Genomic DNA, 18,503 nt, shown 5'->3' with positions numbered 1-18,503 from the left:
TTCATCACAGCAAAGGTCATCCTAAACTAGGATGGCCACCCATCTCCAGCCCCTGGCCTGACGTTCTTTTGACAATCAAGTACAACTTTAAAAACGTATTCTTAGCAAACCACTACCATCTACCATCCAAATGATAAGAGGATCAGTCATCCCAGAGTATGTGTAACCTATAACGGTTTTCCCTCTGCAGTGCAACCCACCTACCTGCAGTCCCCAAGAGCGTGTTTGGTAAATGCTTATTTATGACTTGGTTTAGTAACTACTAAACTCTAGTGTATCAGCTTCCATGCTGGAACATAGATGAATCTGTGTTCCTGGGTGTCTTAGTATTATAATTGCTATGCTTCAGTGAGAACAGAAACTCAAATGGGATGAGAACCCGGAGGCAGGAGTTGATGCAGAGTTCACGGGGGAATACTACTGGCTTGTTACACATAGAACCCGGGACCACCAGCCCAGAGGTGGCACTATCTACAATGGCTGGGTCCCCCCCCCCCCCCCGCAACACACACACCATCAATCACTAATTAAGAAAATGCCTACAGTCCTGCCTACAGTCTGACCTTATGGAGGCATTTTCTCAATTTCGGTCCTCTTTTCTCAGATAACTATAGCTTGTGTCAAGCTGACACAACACTAGCCAGTACCCTGGGTCATGGACACTCATATTTGGCTCAGAATAAACTATCTCTTACAAACTTTGGAGTTTGGAGTTGTGTTTTTCACTGATAATGTCATGTTGACCTAATATTTCTGTTTAGGCTAATGATAATTCAGGCTTGCATTTTTATGTCTTGAAGTTTCATCTGACTAGTAATTCATCTTTATCAGATTTTATTATCTTTTATACCAAGTTGAAAGAATTGTTCCTTCACTATAGAAAGCTTGATAATTGTATTGGTCCTTGGCCTTTTAGTTAAGACCACGTGTAGAATTGTATAAAGTATACAAAGAGAACCACGAACCTCCTTCCCACCCACCTCCAATCCAGAATATTGGTTTGGTTGTTCTGAAGATTGAACCCAGGCCTCTTGCTTTTTTTTTTTTTTTTTTTCTGTTGAGACAGGGTTTCTCTGCGTAGTTTTGGTGTCTTTCCTGGAACTCACTTTGTAGACCAGGCTGACCTCGAACTCACAGAGATCCACCTGGCTCTGCCTCTGAGTGCTGGGATTAAAGGCGTGCGCCACCAGCGCTCTTGCTATTCTTTTGCTTAACAAGCTACACTTGTGTTCCTATTCAGTGTATAATTTAATTTCATGTAAAGGGGGTCATTTCATATTATACTGGAACTTCATTTCACTACTTATTTTTATTCGTGTGTATGCTTGCCTGAATTTATATACACGTTTTACAGAAGCCTACAGAGGCCAGAAGAGGGCATCAGATCTCATGGAATTGGAGTTATATGGGTATGATCCACCAATGTGGACTCTGGGAATCGAACTCAGGTCCTCTGTGAGAGCAGTAAGCACTCGAATTGCTGAGACATCTCTCCAGGCCCTGCAACTCCCTTTTGTTCACTTAATAATGTATGTCAGAGGTCCTTCAAACCTTCTTTTACAAAGCCTTACCCAAATTCATCACATTTTGGAACCAAGTGTAGTGAGATATGTCTGTAGTTTCAGCTTATGGAAGCTAAGACAGAAGGATCTCAAATTAGAGATGAGTCCACATAGGATGACCCTTTTCCCAAAACACAAACAACTAATTTATCACATTTTTAGTTTGTATAGTGTCTTAGTTATGGTAACTATCACTTGATGAAACACCAAAAGCTATCAGAATTGCTGGGATGTGGTGGCCCATGCCTTTAGTCCCAGCATTCTGGGAAGCAGAGGCAAGCAGATCTCTGTGAGTTCGAGGCCAGACTGATCTACAGAATGAGTTCCAGGACAGCCAGGGCTGTTACACAGAGAAACCCTGTCTCAGAAAAAACCAAAACCAAACCAAAAAGCTATCAGAATCACGGATTTATGAGGTTTTTGTTTTGTTGAGTGCTGAGATTCAGCTCTATATAGTTTTTTTTGTTTGTTTTGTTGTTTGGTTTTTGGAGACAGGTGTTCTCTGTGTAGTTTTGGTGCCTGTCCTGGATCTTGCTCTGTAGACCAGGCTGGCCTCGAACTCACAGAGATCCACCTGGCTCTGCGTCCTGTGTGCTGGGATTAAAGCCGTGCACCACTGCTGCCCGGCTAAAGTTTTGTTTTTTAAGGGGTTTGTTTTGAGAAACTTATTATGTAGCTCTAACTGGTTTGGAACTCCATATATAGACCAGTCTGATGTTGAACTCAGAGATCCACCTGCCTTTATCTCCAGATTGCTTGTCCAAACACACCTAGCAAAAATGAGCTGTAAAAATGTCTTATTGCCACAGAGGGGGGGGGGTGGTGCACGCCTTTGATCCCAGCACTCGGGAGGCAGACGGATCTCCGAGTTTGAAGCCAGCCTGGTCTACAGAGAGAGTTCCAAGACAGCCAAGGCTACATAGAGAAACCTTGTCTTGAATCCCCCGGCCCCACCCCCGAAAAAAATCTTGCTTCGGTGACATAACTGACAAATATTAAGATGTATCTAAATTCCTCGTACTCTATAGGTTCAAGGTTAAGGCCCTTTAAATCCAGACATTAAGCCTTAAACAAAACAAAGTAACAATCCCCAAGCTGTGTATTAGGAGAAAGATTTTCTTCTTCTCCCTAGAGGCTATCTCGGAGGCTTGAACTAGACTAAAAGACCCTTGGGCTCCTGAGATGGAGGGAGGAGGATCTACTGTTCCAACGTTGGCGGCCTCAGCTATTTGGGAGACTTAGTGTAGAAGTAAAAACCACAGCTCTTATGCTAAAGGGAATTCAGAAATGTTTATCCTGGAGCCATTTTGGTCCATGGCCCGGGAACACAAATTTAGGTTACCCCAAATTCCATGTAAGAGGAGAGCTGTGTTTTTTTGTTTTGTTTTTGTTGTTGTTTTTTTGAGACAGGGTTTCTCTGTCCAGGCCGGCCTTGAACTCACAGAGATCCGCCTACCTCTGCCTCCCGGGTGCTGGGATTAAAGGCATGCGCTACCACCGCGAGAGCTGTGTTTTTTACGTTGACTTAGGTTCAGTGTAATAAACAAGACGTTCCTTTCCCGACTCTAACTACAGGAACCATTTAGACTTAGACTCCCTGGTGCAGTGAAGTCGCCAGGTGTCATGTCCTCACCCTAAGTCTATTTTTGGAGCCAGGGATTTTCCAGATTACTGTAAACCCGGCGAGGTGAGGTCAGGGCCAGGCCTGCGTCTCCCCGGCTACACCCCGACACCCACGCGCGCCGGGTGCTTCCCGGAAGACGGCGCGCTTCACCTCCCTCCCTCCCTCGTTTCTCACAACGGCGAGGCTGCCCCTGTTCGGGAGTCACTTTACACACGGGTGTCGCCCATGGCCGGACGCACACCGCCCAGGGGTCTCGGGGGCCGACCCACCAGGCGGATTATCCGGTGCCTAAAGGGATTACCGACCCGGCCAGCCCCGAGCCGCCGGGGGAGCCTCCACGCCTATCTCAGCCGGGAGGAACACGTTGGCGCGCGCCGGGGCAGGGCGGGGCGGGGCGGGGCGGGGCGTCGGCGTGGTGACGTCAGGGCGGAAGCGCACGCTGCGTGCAGCGGCCTGGAAGCCGGCGGTCACGGGAAATATCCGTCGCGCCGAGGACGCTGGTTAGTCTCGCTTTGGGTTCCGGCTGCGTCGGCCCTGCGTGCAGCTCGCTGGAACTATGGCGTCCGGGCCTCACCCGACCTCGACCGCTGCCGCCGCCGCCGCCGCCGCCGCCGCCGCCGCTTCGTCCGCCGCCCCGAGCGCGGGCGGCTCCAGCTCAGGCACGACGACCACGACGACGACGACGACCGGAGGGATCCTGATCGGCGACCGCCTGTACTCGGAGGTGTCGCTTACCATCGACCACTCGCTGATCCCGGAGGAGCGGCTCTCGCCTACCCCGTCCATGCAGGACGGCCTCGACCTGCCCAGCGAGACGGACCTGCGCATCTTGGGCTGCGAGCTCATCCAGGCCGCCGGCATTCTCCTCCGCTTGCCGCAGGTGAGAGTCCCGGTGGACGGCCGGGGTCTCCGCCGCGGCCGGGGTCTCTCGGGAGCCTGAGCCGGGCGGCGGCGGGAGCTCGGGCGAGCGGCCGGGGAGGGAGGCGTGCGGGGGCCGGCGGCGCCGCGCGGCCCGGGCGGGCGGGCGGGCGGGCGGCCGGGGGGGAAGGGAGGCGAGCGGCCGCACAAGATGGCGGCGGCGGCGGCGGCGCCTGGTGCGGGCCCGCCTGACCCCGGCGCTTCCGTTTCTCCTCTCTCGTCTGCAGGTGGCGATGGCAACGGGGCAGGTGTTGTTTCATCGTTTTTTCTACTCCAAGTCTTTCGTCAAACACAGTTTCGAGGTAAGCTCGGCGGGGGCGGGCGAGCGAGAAGGGATTGCTTCATCCGGAAGCGGGAAGGAAGGGGTAGTAACCAGCTTTTCCAGAAAGGGAGTGGTTAGCTTGGGCCTTTGTACCTCGTTCCCACCCACAAGGAAATGCGGCCCTTAGAACGTGTTTCAAGACCTAGAAAATGGATCCCGAGTCCACGTGCTCGGTTACCGAGAACTACGTTTTCAGGCCCCTGAGCAACTCTTGGGGGGGAGTTAGCTTGATTCCGGTCCGAAATTAGGAACAGTTGAGCAATAAAACCGCACATAGCTGCTAAGGCCCGTGCTCAAAAAATGTCGCCCTTGATTTTATTTCGCCCAAAGCCCCGTTGTGTCCTACAGTTTCTTTTTAAAAGCAATTTTTGTTAGACTTTGGGCAGAGTTGTTTCTAGTTTAACTTTATACTTCGTTATAAGTTTCGTCCCCTCGTGGGTTCTTTCAGATTGTTGCCATGGCCTGTATTAATCTTGCATCAAAAATCGAAGAAGCACCAAGAAGAATAAGAGATGTGATTAATGTATTCCACCACCTCCGCCAGTTAAGAGGAAAAAGGTAAGATTGGCTTATTGAACCTAGTTTCTTGCTACTGCTGTTGTACACCAATCATCGAGTCAAAACACCTTTTTTTTTTCTTCTTCCTCAAGTCAGTACGGATGCAAAAGCAAACTGGCGCTAGGTGTTGAAATTCACATAGGAACCCTGAAACTTAAACTTGCTATCTAAAGTCCGTAGAGGCAGTTGCCTTTGTGGACAATCGTAGCAGTGCTGTGAAGCCAGTCCCTTGGCTTAAGATTAAAAAAGAAAGGGAGTACGGTTGGCTCAAGTGGGAGTGTATTCTGTAAGTTCCTTTTCCCCTCCCCTCTCTGGGAAACTGAAGGCTGGACGTGAAAGCGCTGTAGTTCAAGTTAATATTGTGGCAAAGTTCCGTGTAGGTTGTTACTCTGCTTGGAGCCCCAGTTTCTCCATCAATTGAGGTTGGCTTTTGTTAGAGTACTTCTCAACATTGAACTACGATATATCGAATAATACCGGATCTGAAAGGACTGGAGGATGATAAAGTTTGAAGTCAAAGGGATTGAACAGGTATTTTGTTTTGGTTAGATACAGTCTCAGTGAGTGGGTTAGAAAAATAACTCATAGAGTTGCCTTCAGATAGGGCTCTTTATCTGATCTTGTAAGAAAATACAGTCTGAAACAGTATCTTTGAGGTGTAGTGATAATCTGGTAACTGTGTGGGCCTGTGTGTTCATCTATGGCAGTACCAAAGTTTGTTGCAGGACTCCCTGTTCTACAGGTGATTCTAGGACACGCTGATGGATAGTCATGGTGTAGGTTAATTTCTGAGGAATTGTGATTAGTTTGAAAGGAAGTTAGCTGTGAAAAGTAAGTTGTTTTGGGAGCTGGGTGTTGCTTAGTCCAAATGAGTATCATATATAGTCTTTGTTGGCGGTAGCCAGATAAGCAGATAGGAAAGCGAGTTCAAAATGGATAGTATGGTCAAAAATTACTGCCTCGGGTTTTTTTTTTTTTTAATAGCTTTTGTTTTGTTCTTTTCTTCATGCCTTTTCAGCCCCATCTTAGTGTGTTCCCAGATACTTCTTTTGTTTGAAGATATTTTTAGTTTGTGAAGAAAGTAAAGAAATAGGAGAATTTCAGACTGGTGTTTAGTATGTTCTGAGGTTTTATTTCTATTTAGATAGTGGCTGAAGTTTTTGTTTTTTTCAGGGTGTTTTTAAATGAAACACTGATAAAATAGAGAATTCTTATCTTTAGTCAAAGGACTCTGCTTTAAAAGGACATTTTCTAGTATATGAGTCATTGAGCCAACTATAATTACATTGTGGCATTTTCCTATGGGACTTGACTTTCCTTGATTGTCAGAATAGGATCATCTTAATTATAAAACTTCAGAATTCAAAATAATCCAATCTGACTGACTTGTATTGGATGTAACTGCATTTTTGGTCATCATTAAAGAGAAATTGATTTTGTTTTCAATGTTACGGGTTTGATTATAGCATGAAATTCTTAAAGAAGTTAATTGCATGGAAGCCCCCCCTTTTAAAAGCAGGATATAAGTGTTTCTATGCATTTTACAAGTTTACTCAGACATGTAACTTGTATATGTTATTAACTTCAACTCTTTTTTCCCTTGCAACCGACTATACAGCGACCAGCTACATTTACCAAAGCCTGGGTGATGTGGAGTGGTACATAGAGATGAAGCTGTCGTCATGGCAACAGTGAGTGAAGTATCGAAAATCCCCAAGGAGAAGCCAGTGTTCTGAGAATAGGTCACTGGAATCGGGGACTAACAGGTTGGCCACTGGTGAACCATTTAGAGAAACAAACAAACAAACAAACAAAAAACTCCTGTTTCTGGTTACAAGCTTTTTTCTTTGCTGTCCAAGTTATTAAAACTATAGCTTAGTAAAGTGTTTCGTGTTCTTTGCATAGTAGGTATTGTTAGAGAGTATTCATAAATGTTATACTCTGATGTTTGTCTTGAGAATTTTAGTACAATTGGAATGCTAACTAGGTTACTGTATGGCCTTTTCAACTACAGGGGGGTGCATGCATGTAGCCTTAAAGTCATTGTTTGTAGTCATGGCTACATAAAGATAACAGTAATACCAGTGTCCAGTCCTCAATATGAGATATTTGACTTGCCCCCCCCAGTTTTTTCACAGTTTGATAGCTCTTCAGAATAGCTGAATTTAAAGGAAAAGAAAAGCTATTCATACCAGTAGTTTTCAGATACAATTTGCTATTTATATGTAACATTCCCAGTGTGTTAAGAGTTTTTTTCTTTAAAGAAGTCTGTTCATATCTTTTAAGGTTTATGTTACAAGATAAACTTAAAGACTTAACTCCTTTATTGGTGACTGTTGATGCTATTTTCAATGTATAAAAGTAAGAATTAATTGGAAGGGTCAGGTCAGTATTGACAATTTATCTAACCATCTGTAGTTTATTTCTGTGGTTCTGAGGTAACTTCAGTTTGACATTTAAGGAATGTTCCTGTTTACTTCAAAATAAGCATTAGAAATTTCTGTGTGTTGAGTAGGAATCCTGTCTCCCTACTTGTGTATTATTAATTACCCATCTGGTTTATAGTGTGGTTCCTTGTACTACTTCCAGAATATCAATCCTTTGGAATACATGAGACTAACCATGCTTGAACACCCTACTTCTAAAGTTTTTCATATGCTGTGTTTCAGGCATACCATAGAAGTAGCTATCATACAAAAACAATAAACAGACCAAGAGTTCCTAAAGATTGAAATTTGATTTCAGATCAGTTAATGAGCAAAGTCAGGTAATAAAGAATCTTCAGAGGTGGAGTTTGGTAGTTTTGAGTGTTGTCCATATTCCTGAGTTCTGAAAAGATGAGGACTTAACTCTCTCAGCTTTAAGTGCCACCTCTTCATCTAGTGTTGATCAAGGATGCTTACTTGATTGGGAGGAAATTCTACCAAGCCTTGATTCAACGGAATGTATTGCTAAAAACATTTCTGTTTGATTGCTTTGTTATTATAAAAAGCTTTTGATGCTTAAATGCTTTTTCAGAATCTTTGCTTACTGATTTATGGAGACATTTTCTATGTTTTATCATGGTATAAAATGCTTCTGTAAAAGTAGTTGTTAATTTTGTATTTATTGAGCTTGCCTTGATTTATGAGGTAAATTTCTGAGCAAAATGAAGACAAGATTATCTGTTTACAAAGCTAACTTGGAAAAAATTGGTAGTGGCAAGACTGAACAAGAGCTTAAATGGTTGAGTTGTAGTAAGGTTGGTTTGTTTGGAGTTTTAAGATTCAGGTCTCACTGTTAGCTTGGGGTGGCCTGAGATTTATGATCCTTGTGCCTTAACCGTTTACTCCTGGGATTAAACAAAGCCTGTGCCTTTACATGTTCTATGGGATTCTGATGTGGGGAATGTGCGTATGGCAGAGGAGTAACTCTAAGATACTTTTTTAAGCAGAATTAGTGATGAATCCTTAAATTGGTCACCTGTTTAATCACAGATTTATCACCATTTAAAAATAACTATAAAACAGTTTTCTTAGTAAGCTGTGGTATACATTTTAACACATGAAAAAAAAAGTGAGAACTTGGCTTTTGTGAACTATTTGTATAGGGATTTTATTTTATTTTATTTTGTTGTTCTTTGATTTTTCGAGACAGGGTTTCTCTGTGTAGCTTTGGTGCCTTTCCTGGAACTCACTCTGTAGCCCAGGCTGGCCTTGAACTCACGGAGATCTCCCTGGCTCTGCATCCCGAGTGCTGGGATTTAAGGCATGAGCCGCCACCACCACCACCACCACCACCACCACCAGCAGCACCAGCACCACCACCACCACCACCACCACCACCACCACCACCAGCACCAGCTGTATAGGGATTTTTAATGGTGCTGTTTACTTACTGTCTGGATTTCAGGGGTTAAGAACTAAGCTGTGTACAGATAAACTTGAGCCTCTGACTCCTAATACCAGTTGAAGGACAACCTTATAATGCATATGTAAAACCTGAAAAATCATAAGCCCTTACATAGTATCTGTTTGGAGTATGTTTTCATACATACATTGGTTGCTCCCATTTGAGTTAAACTTGACTTTTTTCTTAAGTGCAATTTGCAGCTATTGTCCTGATAAAATTGATTCAAAACAGGCCATTGCCCTACTTAACTACCTTAAAATTTCTCACACTTTGAAAATGTAGTAGATATTGAACTTGAAGCATCATTACTTTGTTACTGTTAATGGTGTTACTTCTGCCAGTTATTATTTAACTTAAAGTTACAGAATAACAGTAACTGATTTTGCTTTTAAGTGAAATAAGGAAAATATAAAATACCTTTTTTTTTTTTTTTTTTTACTCTTGATAGCCTGATACCAGGGAGGTAGTAATGTACTTCATTTCAGATTTTTTTCAGTCTTGTGTTAACTCAGGTTGGCCTCAGTTCACCTGTTTAGTGGATGGAGGATGTCCTTGAAGTCTTTATCTCCACATTCCTCTACTCCCACCCCTGTGTAGTGTTGGGCTTACAGGTGTGAGCTACTACTCCTGGCTCAACATTACAGATTAGATTGTTTCATTACCTTCAAGTGGTTATGCGTAAATAGGCTCTTTGTTTCTGAGCAGGTTGTATATTGAAGTATTCAGGTAGTGCATTCTCTAGAGTATAAAACTTGGAACTTGTCTGAAAATGAATTAAATGTTTGAGAACGTGTTTAAATGATATTCTACCCATATACTTACTGTACAGTCATTAATAGACATGTACATCTTGCTGTTTGAGATAAGAATGTATCAAAAAACATGCTTAATTTCATAGATGACATTAACATTACTTAACTGGCAGATTGTAAGACAAGCCAGATTGCACTTGCCTTTAACATGACCTGCTCTAGTGGGTGAGGCAGAATGAGCTCCATAACCAAGACTTTATTTTTTTAAAAGAAACAAACTTACATGATGTACATGAGATGACTTTTTAATGAGTGGCTAGGTGTCCCTTCCTTCCCCCAATATGAAAAATAACTTATGAAAACAGCTCGGGGGGACATCCCACACAGGCCTTGACTGTGGTTTCTGAGTCTTGTTCCCTCTCTGGCCTTCCAGTCTCAGGAGCTACATTGACTGAGCTACCTAATTTACCCTTAAACCTGTTTTTTTTTTGTTTGTTTGTTTTTTAATATTCATTTGGCAATTGAGCTAATTTGGGGTTTGCTTTTTTGTTGTTACGGGTTTTGTGTTTTTTGTTTTTTGTTTTTTTTTTTTTTGACCAGGGGTAGGTGCTAATTAAGCAGATAGATATTCTTTGTGTATTTGTTTTTAGTTTGTTGACCATAAATTTAGCAAGGTTTTACTCAGAATTTTTCTAGGTCTTTGTTCATATTAGAGCTTTATAGTAAATCTTTCAGGATCACATTGATTCTTGTCATTGCGAAGTTTCTTCTGGGAGGCTGATGAGGTTTGTGCCAATGTTTATCACTGAAGTTAAGTGCATAAGTTAAAGAAGAAAAAGTCAGACCTAAGAGAGTGTGTGTGTGTGTGTGTGTGTGTGTGTGTGTGTGTGTGTGTGTTTAAGTTGTGTTAGTTTTAAGAGCTTTGTCTAGATGCATATAATTAGCATAACTTGGACAGCATAAGATAAATGCTTTAACTTGTTAGCAGGAGTTTAAAAAGCTGGTTTCTGTTGCCAATAGTTGGTTGGAAGGGAAAATGGAGATGCCACAAGTAAAAGGTTTTGGATGTGCAAAACAGTTTTGATTTTATTTCTTACAAACTATAGGACTCCAAGCCCTCTGATCCTTGATCAGAACTACATAAACACCAAAAATCAAGTTATCAAGGCAGAAAGGAGGGTGCTAAAGGAGTTGGGATTTTGTGTTCATGTCAAGCATCCCCATAAGGTGAGTTATAGAATGCAGAAATTACATTTCGTAAGTATTAGGGCTTTTTTGCCTAAAATTTTGACTTATGTGGAGAGTTCATCTGAGTTTTCAAAAGCTTTCTTTTAGGTGTTGATGTTTGTCATTAAAATGGTACTCAAAACAGGCTTTGTTATTTGTAATTGTGTGATCATGAATATTCTTTGTGGTTAAGTTTTAGTTTTTCCACCTAACAGACTCTTGTGATGGAATTCCTTATGTAAGGAATGAATTGTACATATATGTAGAAACTGGCCCGTCAAAGTGTTGAAAATGTTAGCTGTTCACTGTAAACCATTCATGAAAGCTTTCTCTTTTGGCTTTCTTTCCTATTGCCCTTCTGAACAGTAGTTGCAAGAATTGGGACTATTGGAGATAGCTAGCTAGCTCCGCTCTTAACTGGGTGACACTTACTTCCTGGTATCTTCAAGTTCTACTTTTGTAAAGTTATAAAATGATGATAATGAGGTCCAGAAACACTTGGCATGAACTGAAGTAGTTATATGTATTTAGTGTGTTTTGCTGGGAGCCAAATGCAAGGCAAGCATTCTATAATTGAGTTATATGTAGCTTTTATTTAAGAAACTTTAGTGTGCTAAGCTTTACTGCAGAAATTAATTGCTATAATGCTTAGTATTCTAGAAAATGTGCTGTGGCCATTGTGTACTCTCATAGCATAAATTCTGCTCTCTTTGATGAATGCTAGGGGGGAAAAAGTTGTTAGCCACCACTTATATCACTTTTTTTTTTTTTTAAAGATTTTTATTTATTATGTAGTGTTCTGTCTGCATGTATCCCTGCAGGCCAGAAGAGGGCACCAGATCTCGTTACAGATGGTTGTGAGCCACCATGTGGTTGCTGGGAATTGAACTCAGGACCTCTGGAAGAGCAGCTAGTGCTCTTAACCTCTGAGCCATCTCTCCAGCCCCCTTATATCACATTTTTATAGAATTGAGTAATGTGATAATCCACACTGAGTTTGGTATGTTTGACGTTGGCCTATATTTGTAATTGTATAGGAGTTAAAAGCTGTAACTAACACTTGATGCTTTTTTCATTGACCTCTGCTGTGAAAGAACCACCAATACGCTGAATGGTGTTTTCTTTTTCTCCTCAGATCATTGTGATGTATTTACAAGTCTTAGAGTGTGAGCGGAACCAAACCCTGGTTCAAACTGCCTGGTAAGTTGCTTTTTTACATTTCTTCTTTAGTCAGGAAAACAGAAGCAGAAATAAAGTAAGTTTCATTTTTTTCTTTCCAAAATAATGAAATAAGTTTGTTTTGGGGCATTTTGTTTTTGTTGTTTTTTAACCAAAAGGTAAATAATGCTTATTTCTGCTTCCTGTTTTCTTGGCTTGACTAATTACTTTTAATGGAGAACTCAATTTAACTTTGTTCTTTTTTCTACTCTTTAATTAAAGGGTAGTCCATGATGGTAAGTCATAGAACTCTGCCCTCTGCACTTCAGCCCATGACCTCAGGATGGCCTGATTGGCTAGCCTGCTCTCCAGCCAATCCAGTGCAAGCTCTCATCCGAGATTCACTGAAGTGGTCCATATCCATCTGGCAGCATCTTCTAGTTCTGTCGGGGTGTCAAAAGGATTTGTATATTTGCTTCTAGAAGTAACTATGCATCATGCCTATGTATTTAATGTATACCTGTAACTATCAAAATGAATATTTCATTTTTGATAGATTGTTGTCCAGCCATTATGAATTGTTTTTTTTTTTTAAATTGGATTCAGTTAAATTTCTACGTGCAGTGTGTATAGCATCCGTTCTACCAAAGGAGGCTACCTTAACCATGTAGCTTGAAATGGGTACCTGTTGCGCCATTGTAGGTTACTCCAGCTAGTGAGCCGTTGCAGACAGTGATACAAGAAGCATATAATTTTAAAAAGAAGTTCATGTTATTTAAATATTTTTGAACTTGGGCCTCTGAGATACAGAAAGGGTAAGCATGGAAGTTGTGGTTTAGCCATAAATGATTTATATGACTGTTGATAAACAAGCATTAAATAATTCTGGACTTTCCCAGAAGTACATCTTTTTCAAATGACTGCCATGCTTCTTTTGGACTCAGTAAATAATGGTAACATTAGAAAAGCCACATTTCTCTATAAAATGCATGAGTTTTTAATGTATTCTGTGCAGCCAAAAAAAATATACTTTTTAACAAATGTAAGGGTTTTAGAACTAATCCATTTAATTTCCAGCTCAGGCTTTTTAGCAAATATAAAGTTTTTTTTTTATAGTTAAGGAATTTCATGGGAAAGTTTCTCTAGAAGTTTCAGAAGTTTATTTAATTAAGTTAGATCATTGCTTTTATTTATGCTTAATTGCAAAAAGGTATGTAAACAAGGCCATTATGATGTGTATTATTGCTCACTTCTACCTAGATTTTTTTTTTTGAAGTTTTTTTTTCCTTCTAACTGTAAGAGTAAATTGATGGATTCTTACTAAAAATACCTTTTTACCCCTGTTTCTGGTATTGAATTTTTTTTTTTTAAAGAACTTGGTTGACACTGCTTTTCATTATGGATAAAGGAGAGATGGTCAGTAACTAAAGGCTTGAAGTATTGTTGGAGTGGTGAACTCTGAAACTCATATGTCAGAATTGACTTCAGAATCATTACCTTTTAGAACAGTATGTTGAAAGAGGATTTTAGGGGTAAGATCTAGATTGCTGATATGGAATTGTTGAAAAGTACTGTGGGGGAAAGGATTAGAAACTGTTAACATAGTAAAGATGTGAGTATAAGGAGAAGAAAAAAGAATGAAGTAGATTGAGTCTCCAATTTTGTATGTACCTCAGAACAATTGATTTGCTTATGGACTAAGCTTACAGCTGAAATGTTTTTCAGGAATTACATGAATGACAGTCTTCGAACCAATGTTTTTGTTCGCTTTCAACCAGAGACTATAGCATGTGCTTGTATCTACCTTGCAGCCAGAGCACTTCAGGCAAGTGTACAGTCTGCTGTGCTTTACCAAGTAAACTCTAGGAGTTTTGTTACTTTTGAGAAAAGTGTAACTTTGAACTGTTCTCTTTTTAATGGTTTAGATTCCATTGCCAACTCGGCCCCATTGGTTTCTTCTTTTTGGTACCACAGAAGAGGAGATCCAGGAAATCTGCATAGAGACACTTAGACTTTACACCAGGAAAAAGGTAATTTCAGTTACTGCGTTTGGTGCTGGTGGCATTTCCAAGACTCTAAAGGGAATGCTAACTTGATTTTTCATCCAACAGCCTAACTATGAATTACTGGAAAAAGAAGTAGAAAAAAGAAAAGTAGCCTTACAGGAAGCCAAGTTGAAAGCAAAGGGATTGAATCCTGATGGAACTCCAGCCCTTTCAACTCTTGGTGGATTTTCTCCAGCCTCTAAACCATGTAAGATACAATCAGAATTGAATGAAATGGGAGCGCTGGAAGTGTACCTTGTTAGAAAGGTTTGGTGTTGGACATTTGCTTAGAGACCATTAAGAAATGGTTACTGGGTTTTTTGGATCTAAGGGTTAGAAATGTTGTACTTTCGGGTGTATTGGGAAATGGTTCTTTGTAAAACCTGTCCTTACTATATTGTCCTTGTCTTTTAAAAGCATCACCAAGAGAAGTAAAAGCTGAAGAGAAGTCACCAATCTCCATGAATGTGAAGACAGTCAAAAAAGAACCTGAGGACAGACAGCAGGCTTCAAAAAGCCCTTACAATGGGTGAGTGTACTTCACAGGCTTGAGTGTTGACTGTTGAAGCTTTGTGCGCTCCCTAAAACAATGTCAACAATGCTGCCTGCGTTTTTTTTTTAAGTGTTAGAAAAGACAGCAAAAGAAGCAGAAACAGCAGAAGTGCTAGTAGATCAAGGTCAAGAACCAGATCACGCTCCAGATCACATACCCCAAGAAGACAGTGAGTAATGGGTCCTGTGTGGGATGGGCTTAGGGCCTTTGAAGATTGGGGGTGGGCTTCAGGCTACGAATGAGTGTTTGGGATTTTTGTTTGTTTAGCAGGTTTTACGGTATAGCACCAGTTTGCTAGGATTGCAAGCATGCTTCAGGATTAGGCTTAACGTAAAGAGAAATAAACTTAAGGACATACTTTGGATGTGTGTGGTACTTTAGTTGTGTGTGTGTGTGTGTGTGTGTGTTTATAATTTATTTATTCTTATGTACATTGGTATTTTGCCTGCATGTACGTCTGTGTGAGGTTGTCAGATCTTGGAGTTACAGACAGTTGTTAGCTGCCACATGGGTGCTGGGAATTGAACCTGGGTCATCTGGAAGAACAGTCAGTGCTCTTAACCACTGAGCCATCTCTCCAGCCCTAGTTGTGTGTTTTTAAATATGCATAAATTGGTTATGCACAGAAGTTACAGAAAAATTTGTAAAAAGTCAGTCCTTTATTTCCACTGTGTAGGTCCCAGATCAAACTCTGGTCTTTGGGCTTGGTGGCAGGCCCCTCTACCTGCTGAGCCATCTCACTGACCCAAGTAGTGTGCCTTAATGGCATTTTGTGCATTCTACTCTGTCTCGCCGCAGCCCCCCGCCCCCCTTTCTAAAAAGTGTCCAGAAAATGCCCTGGGGGTATATGTATATAAAGCTGTTCATAACTTGAAAACATTCTTTACATTCAGCTTGTTAGAAATGTGAATATTTCATCAGTGTATTAAAAGCCTAAGACTTCCAGTCAGCTTCGTAATTTGTTTGCAGGTTCTGGTGCTTCAGTGGCACTTGATCAGGTGAGAGATAACTCAGTAAAAAGAACAGAGTTCTGGGACACAATGGTGACCCTCCCCTCTTTACTGGAATACAGGCATAGGATGTTTTGTGTAACAGTAAAGCTTCAGTTGAGAGACGTCAGCATGGGGAGACTGAGGAACATGTCAGTTAAGCTTTTCATTGCTCATAGCTGATTGTTTTGAACTTGCTAATGACCAACAGTTACTAATCTATTGCCAGTAGAAATCATAACTAAACTTGAAATTTTTATTGTCTAAGTTATAATAATAGGCGAAGTCGATCTGGAACATACAGCTCAAGATCAAGAAGCAGGTCCCGCAGTCACAGTGAAAGCCCTCGAAGACATCATAATCATGGTTCTCCTCATCTTAAGGCCAAACATACCAGAGAAGATTTAAAAAGTTCAAATAGACATGGTCATAAAAGGAAAAAATCTCGGTCTCGATCTCAGAGCAAGTCTCGGGATCACTCAGATGTTGCCAAGAAACACAGGCATGAAAGGGGACATCACAGAGACAGACGTGAAAGATCTCGCTCCTTTGAGAGATCCCACAAAGGCAAGCACCACAGTGGCAGTCGCTCAGGACATGGCAGGCATAGGCGTTGACTTTCTTCTGACACTGCATCGCTTCTGGTTTTGCCTCTCTGCAGTGTGATATATGGACTCAATCAAAACATAAAGCAAACTGATTAGGAATTGATTTATTAAAATTGTCTAGGTCTCTAGAAACACTGAGGACATTTTCTTTGGAAAAGAACTATGGTAAGGTTTTTTGCACATTAAAATGCCCTAGCAGTATCTAATTGAAAACCATGGTCAGGTTCAATTGTACTTTATTATAGTTGTGTATTGTTTATTGCTATAAGAACTGGAGTGTGAATTCTGTAAAAATGTATCTTATTTTTATACAGATAAAACTTGCAGACACTGTTCTATTTAAGTGGTTATTTGTTTAAATGATGGTGAATACTTTCTTAACACTGGTTTGTCTGCATGTGTAAAGATTTTTACAAGGAAATAAAATACAAATCTTGTTTTTCTAAACTGCTTCAAATACCTTATTGATTTAAATTTAAAAGATTTTAATGGTAAGATGGTTTTGCACTGATTTCTGACAGGTGTAGTTTGGGATAAAGTCTTACAGTATGCAGTAGTCATTGTATATATAGGAAAAGCAAATTGGAGTGGCCTGATACTGTTACAGAACCACTAAAATGCAAAACTGATTTGATCTGAATGTATCTGAAGATAATTTTAAATCTTAACTATTTGTAATAGGAACTTAACAAATGAGCAAACCAAAATCACAGCCTAAAACCAAGACCCATCCATGGAGGTTTTAAGTGTTTTAGCATACCTGGCATTCAATGGTACAACTTAATCTGGGATTGTCAAAATCAGTGAGATCGTAAAGTAAAAAATTGATTACAAAGACCTGAAACAATTCATGTACAAATGGGCATCGGGTATCAACTACTAGAGGAGGAGGTACATTGGCAAAGGAGAGTATGGTGTGCTACTCAGAAGGGGTTATGTCCAAACATCAAGAAGTTCAGTGTATTGTGTGTATGGTGGGATAAGAAGAGGCTGCAGGTTTGTCAAGGCTGGACGAGGCAGCCCCAGTAGGAGGAAAAGGGTCCCAAGAGCAGGCAGAAGAGTCAAAGACACCTCCCACCCCCACCCCCACACACAAAACACCAAGCCTAACAACCACAACTTATATACAGAGTACTTAGTACAGACCCATGCAGACTCTGTGGTTGCCACTTCAGTCTCTTAGCTCATGTGAGCCCTCCTTAGTTGATTCTGTGTTCTGGTGTCCTGTACCCCTATGGCTCCTACAATCCTTCCTCCCAAATTTCCCAGGAGTTAGTTTCTCATGCTCTGCCTAACGTTTGGCTATATCTGCTCCCATCAGCTGCCAGAGGAAGCCTCCGATGGCAATTGGACTAGGTACTGATCTATGAATATAGCAGAATATCATTAGGAATCATTTCATTGACTTGTAAATTTTTATTTTTTTGGCCAATCATGATTTGTTCTATCCTAGGTCTCGGGGTCACTCAGCTTTCTGTTCCTGACCTTCAGGGAGTGTTGGGGGGCATGGGCTCCCTTTTATGGCCTGGGCCTCAAGTTAGTCCAGTCATTGGTTGTTCACTCCCACAAGCTCTGAGCCGCCATTGCCCCAGCACATCTTGTAGGCAGGACAGGTTATGGGTGGTTTTATGGCTGGGTTGATGTCCCAGTCCTAATACTGAATGTCTTTCTTGATTACAGAAGATCCTAGCCATTCTGTTAGGTGTAAGATGGAATCTCAAAGTTTTGGTTTGCATTTCCCTGATAGCTAAGAACATTTCTCAGCCATTTGAGATTCCTCTATTGAGAATTCTCTGTTTAGCTCTGTACCCCATTTTTAAATTAGATTTGTTTTCTTGATATTTTGGATATTAGCCCTCTGTTGGATATGGGTTGGTGAAGATCTTTTCCCTTTTTTTTTTTTTTTTTTTTTTTTTTTCCGAGACAGGGTTTCTCTGTGTAGCTTTGCGCCTTTCCTGGAACTCACTTGGTAGTCCAGGCTGGCCTGGAACTCACAGAGATCCGCCTGGCTCTGCCTCCCGAGTGCTGGGATTAAAGGCGTGCGCCACCACCGCCCGGCCTGATCTTTTCCCATTCTATAGGCTGCTGTTTTGTCCTATTGACAGTGTCTTTTGCCTCACAGAAACTTTTCAGTTTCATGAGGTCCCATTTATTAGTTGTTGATCTTAGTGCCTGTGCTATTGGTGTTCTGTTTAAGAAGTTGTCTCCTGTGCCAATATATTCAAAAGACATCTTATTCTGAGCATTGTGCACATAGAACTGTGGGTGAGGCCTGTTTGTACCTAAACCTGCATCT

The 18,503-nt window shown here is 41.3% G+C and overlaps 1 protein-coding gene across 4 annotated transcripts; it reads left to right on the top strand.

The window, feature by feature from the left end:
• The first annotated feature begins 3,618 nt into the window (after positions 1 to 3,618).
• Positions 3,619 to 16,654, top strand: Ccnl1 (cyclin L1). 4 transcript variants are annotated; one of them, XM_059265446.1, is made up of 11 exons: positions 3,637 to 4,066; positions 4,332 to 4,406; positions 4,875 to 4,984; positions 10,734 to 10,854; positions 11,990 to 12,054; positions 13,738 to 13,837; positions 13,938 to 14,042; positions 14,124 to 14,265; positions 14,475 to 14,586; positions 14,687 to 14,779; positions 15,868 to 16,654. In XM_059265446.1, the coding sequence occupies exons 1-11, from the start codon at positions 3,743 to 3,745 to the stop codon at positions 16,214 to 16,216; spliced, it is 1,596 nt and encodes a 531-aa protein (XP_059121429.1). In that variant the 5' UTR covers positions 3,637 to 3,742; the 3' UTR covers positions 16,217 to 16,654. The 4 variants fall into 4 exon arrangements, with proteins under 4 accessions (XP_059121431.1, XP_059121429.1, XP_059121428.1 ...); XM_059265445.1 differs by having other exon boundaries at positions 3,639 to 4,066; positions 14,681 to 14,779; XM_059265447.1 differs by lacking the exons at positions 3,637 to 4,066; positions 4,332 to 4,406 and adding an exon at positions 6,603 to 6,675 and having other exon boundaries at positions 14,681 to 14,779.
• The last annotated feature ends 1,849 nt before the right edge of the window (positions 16,655 to 18,503 follow it).

The sequence above is a fragment of the Peromyscus eremicus genome, chromosome 6 (genome assembly GCF_949786415.1).
Source record: "Peromyscus eremicus chromosome 6, PerEre_H2_v1, whole genome shotgun sequence".
NCBI classification, from domain to species: Eukaryota; Metazoa; Chordata; class Mammalia; order Rodentia; family Cricetidae; genus Peromyscus; species Peromyscus eremicus.
The sequence above is the reverse complement of the archived record's forward strand: the minus strand, read 5'-3'. Positions and strand labels throughout refer to the sequence as shown.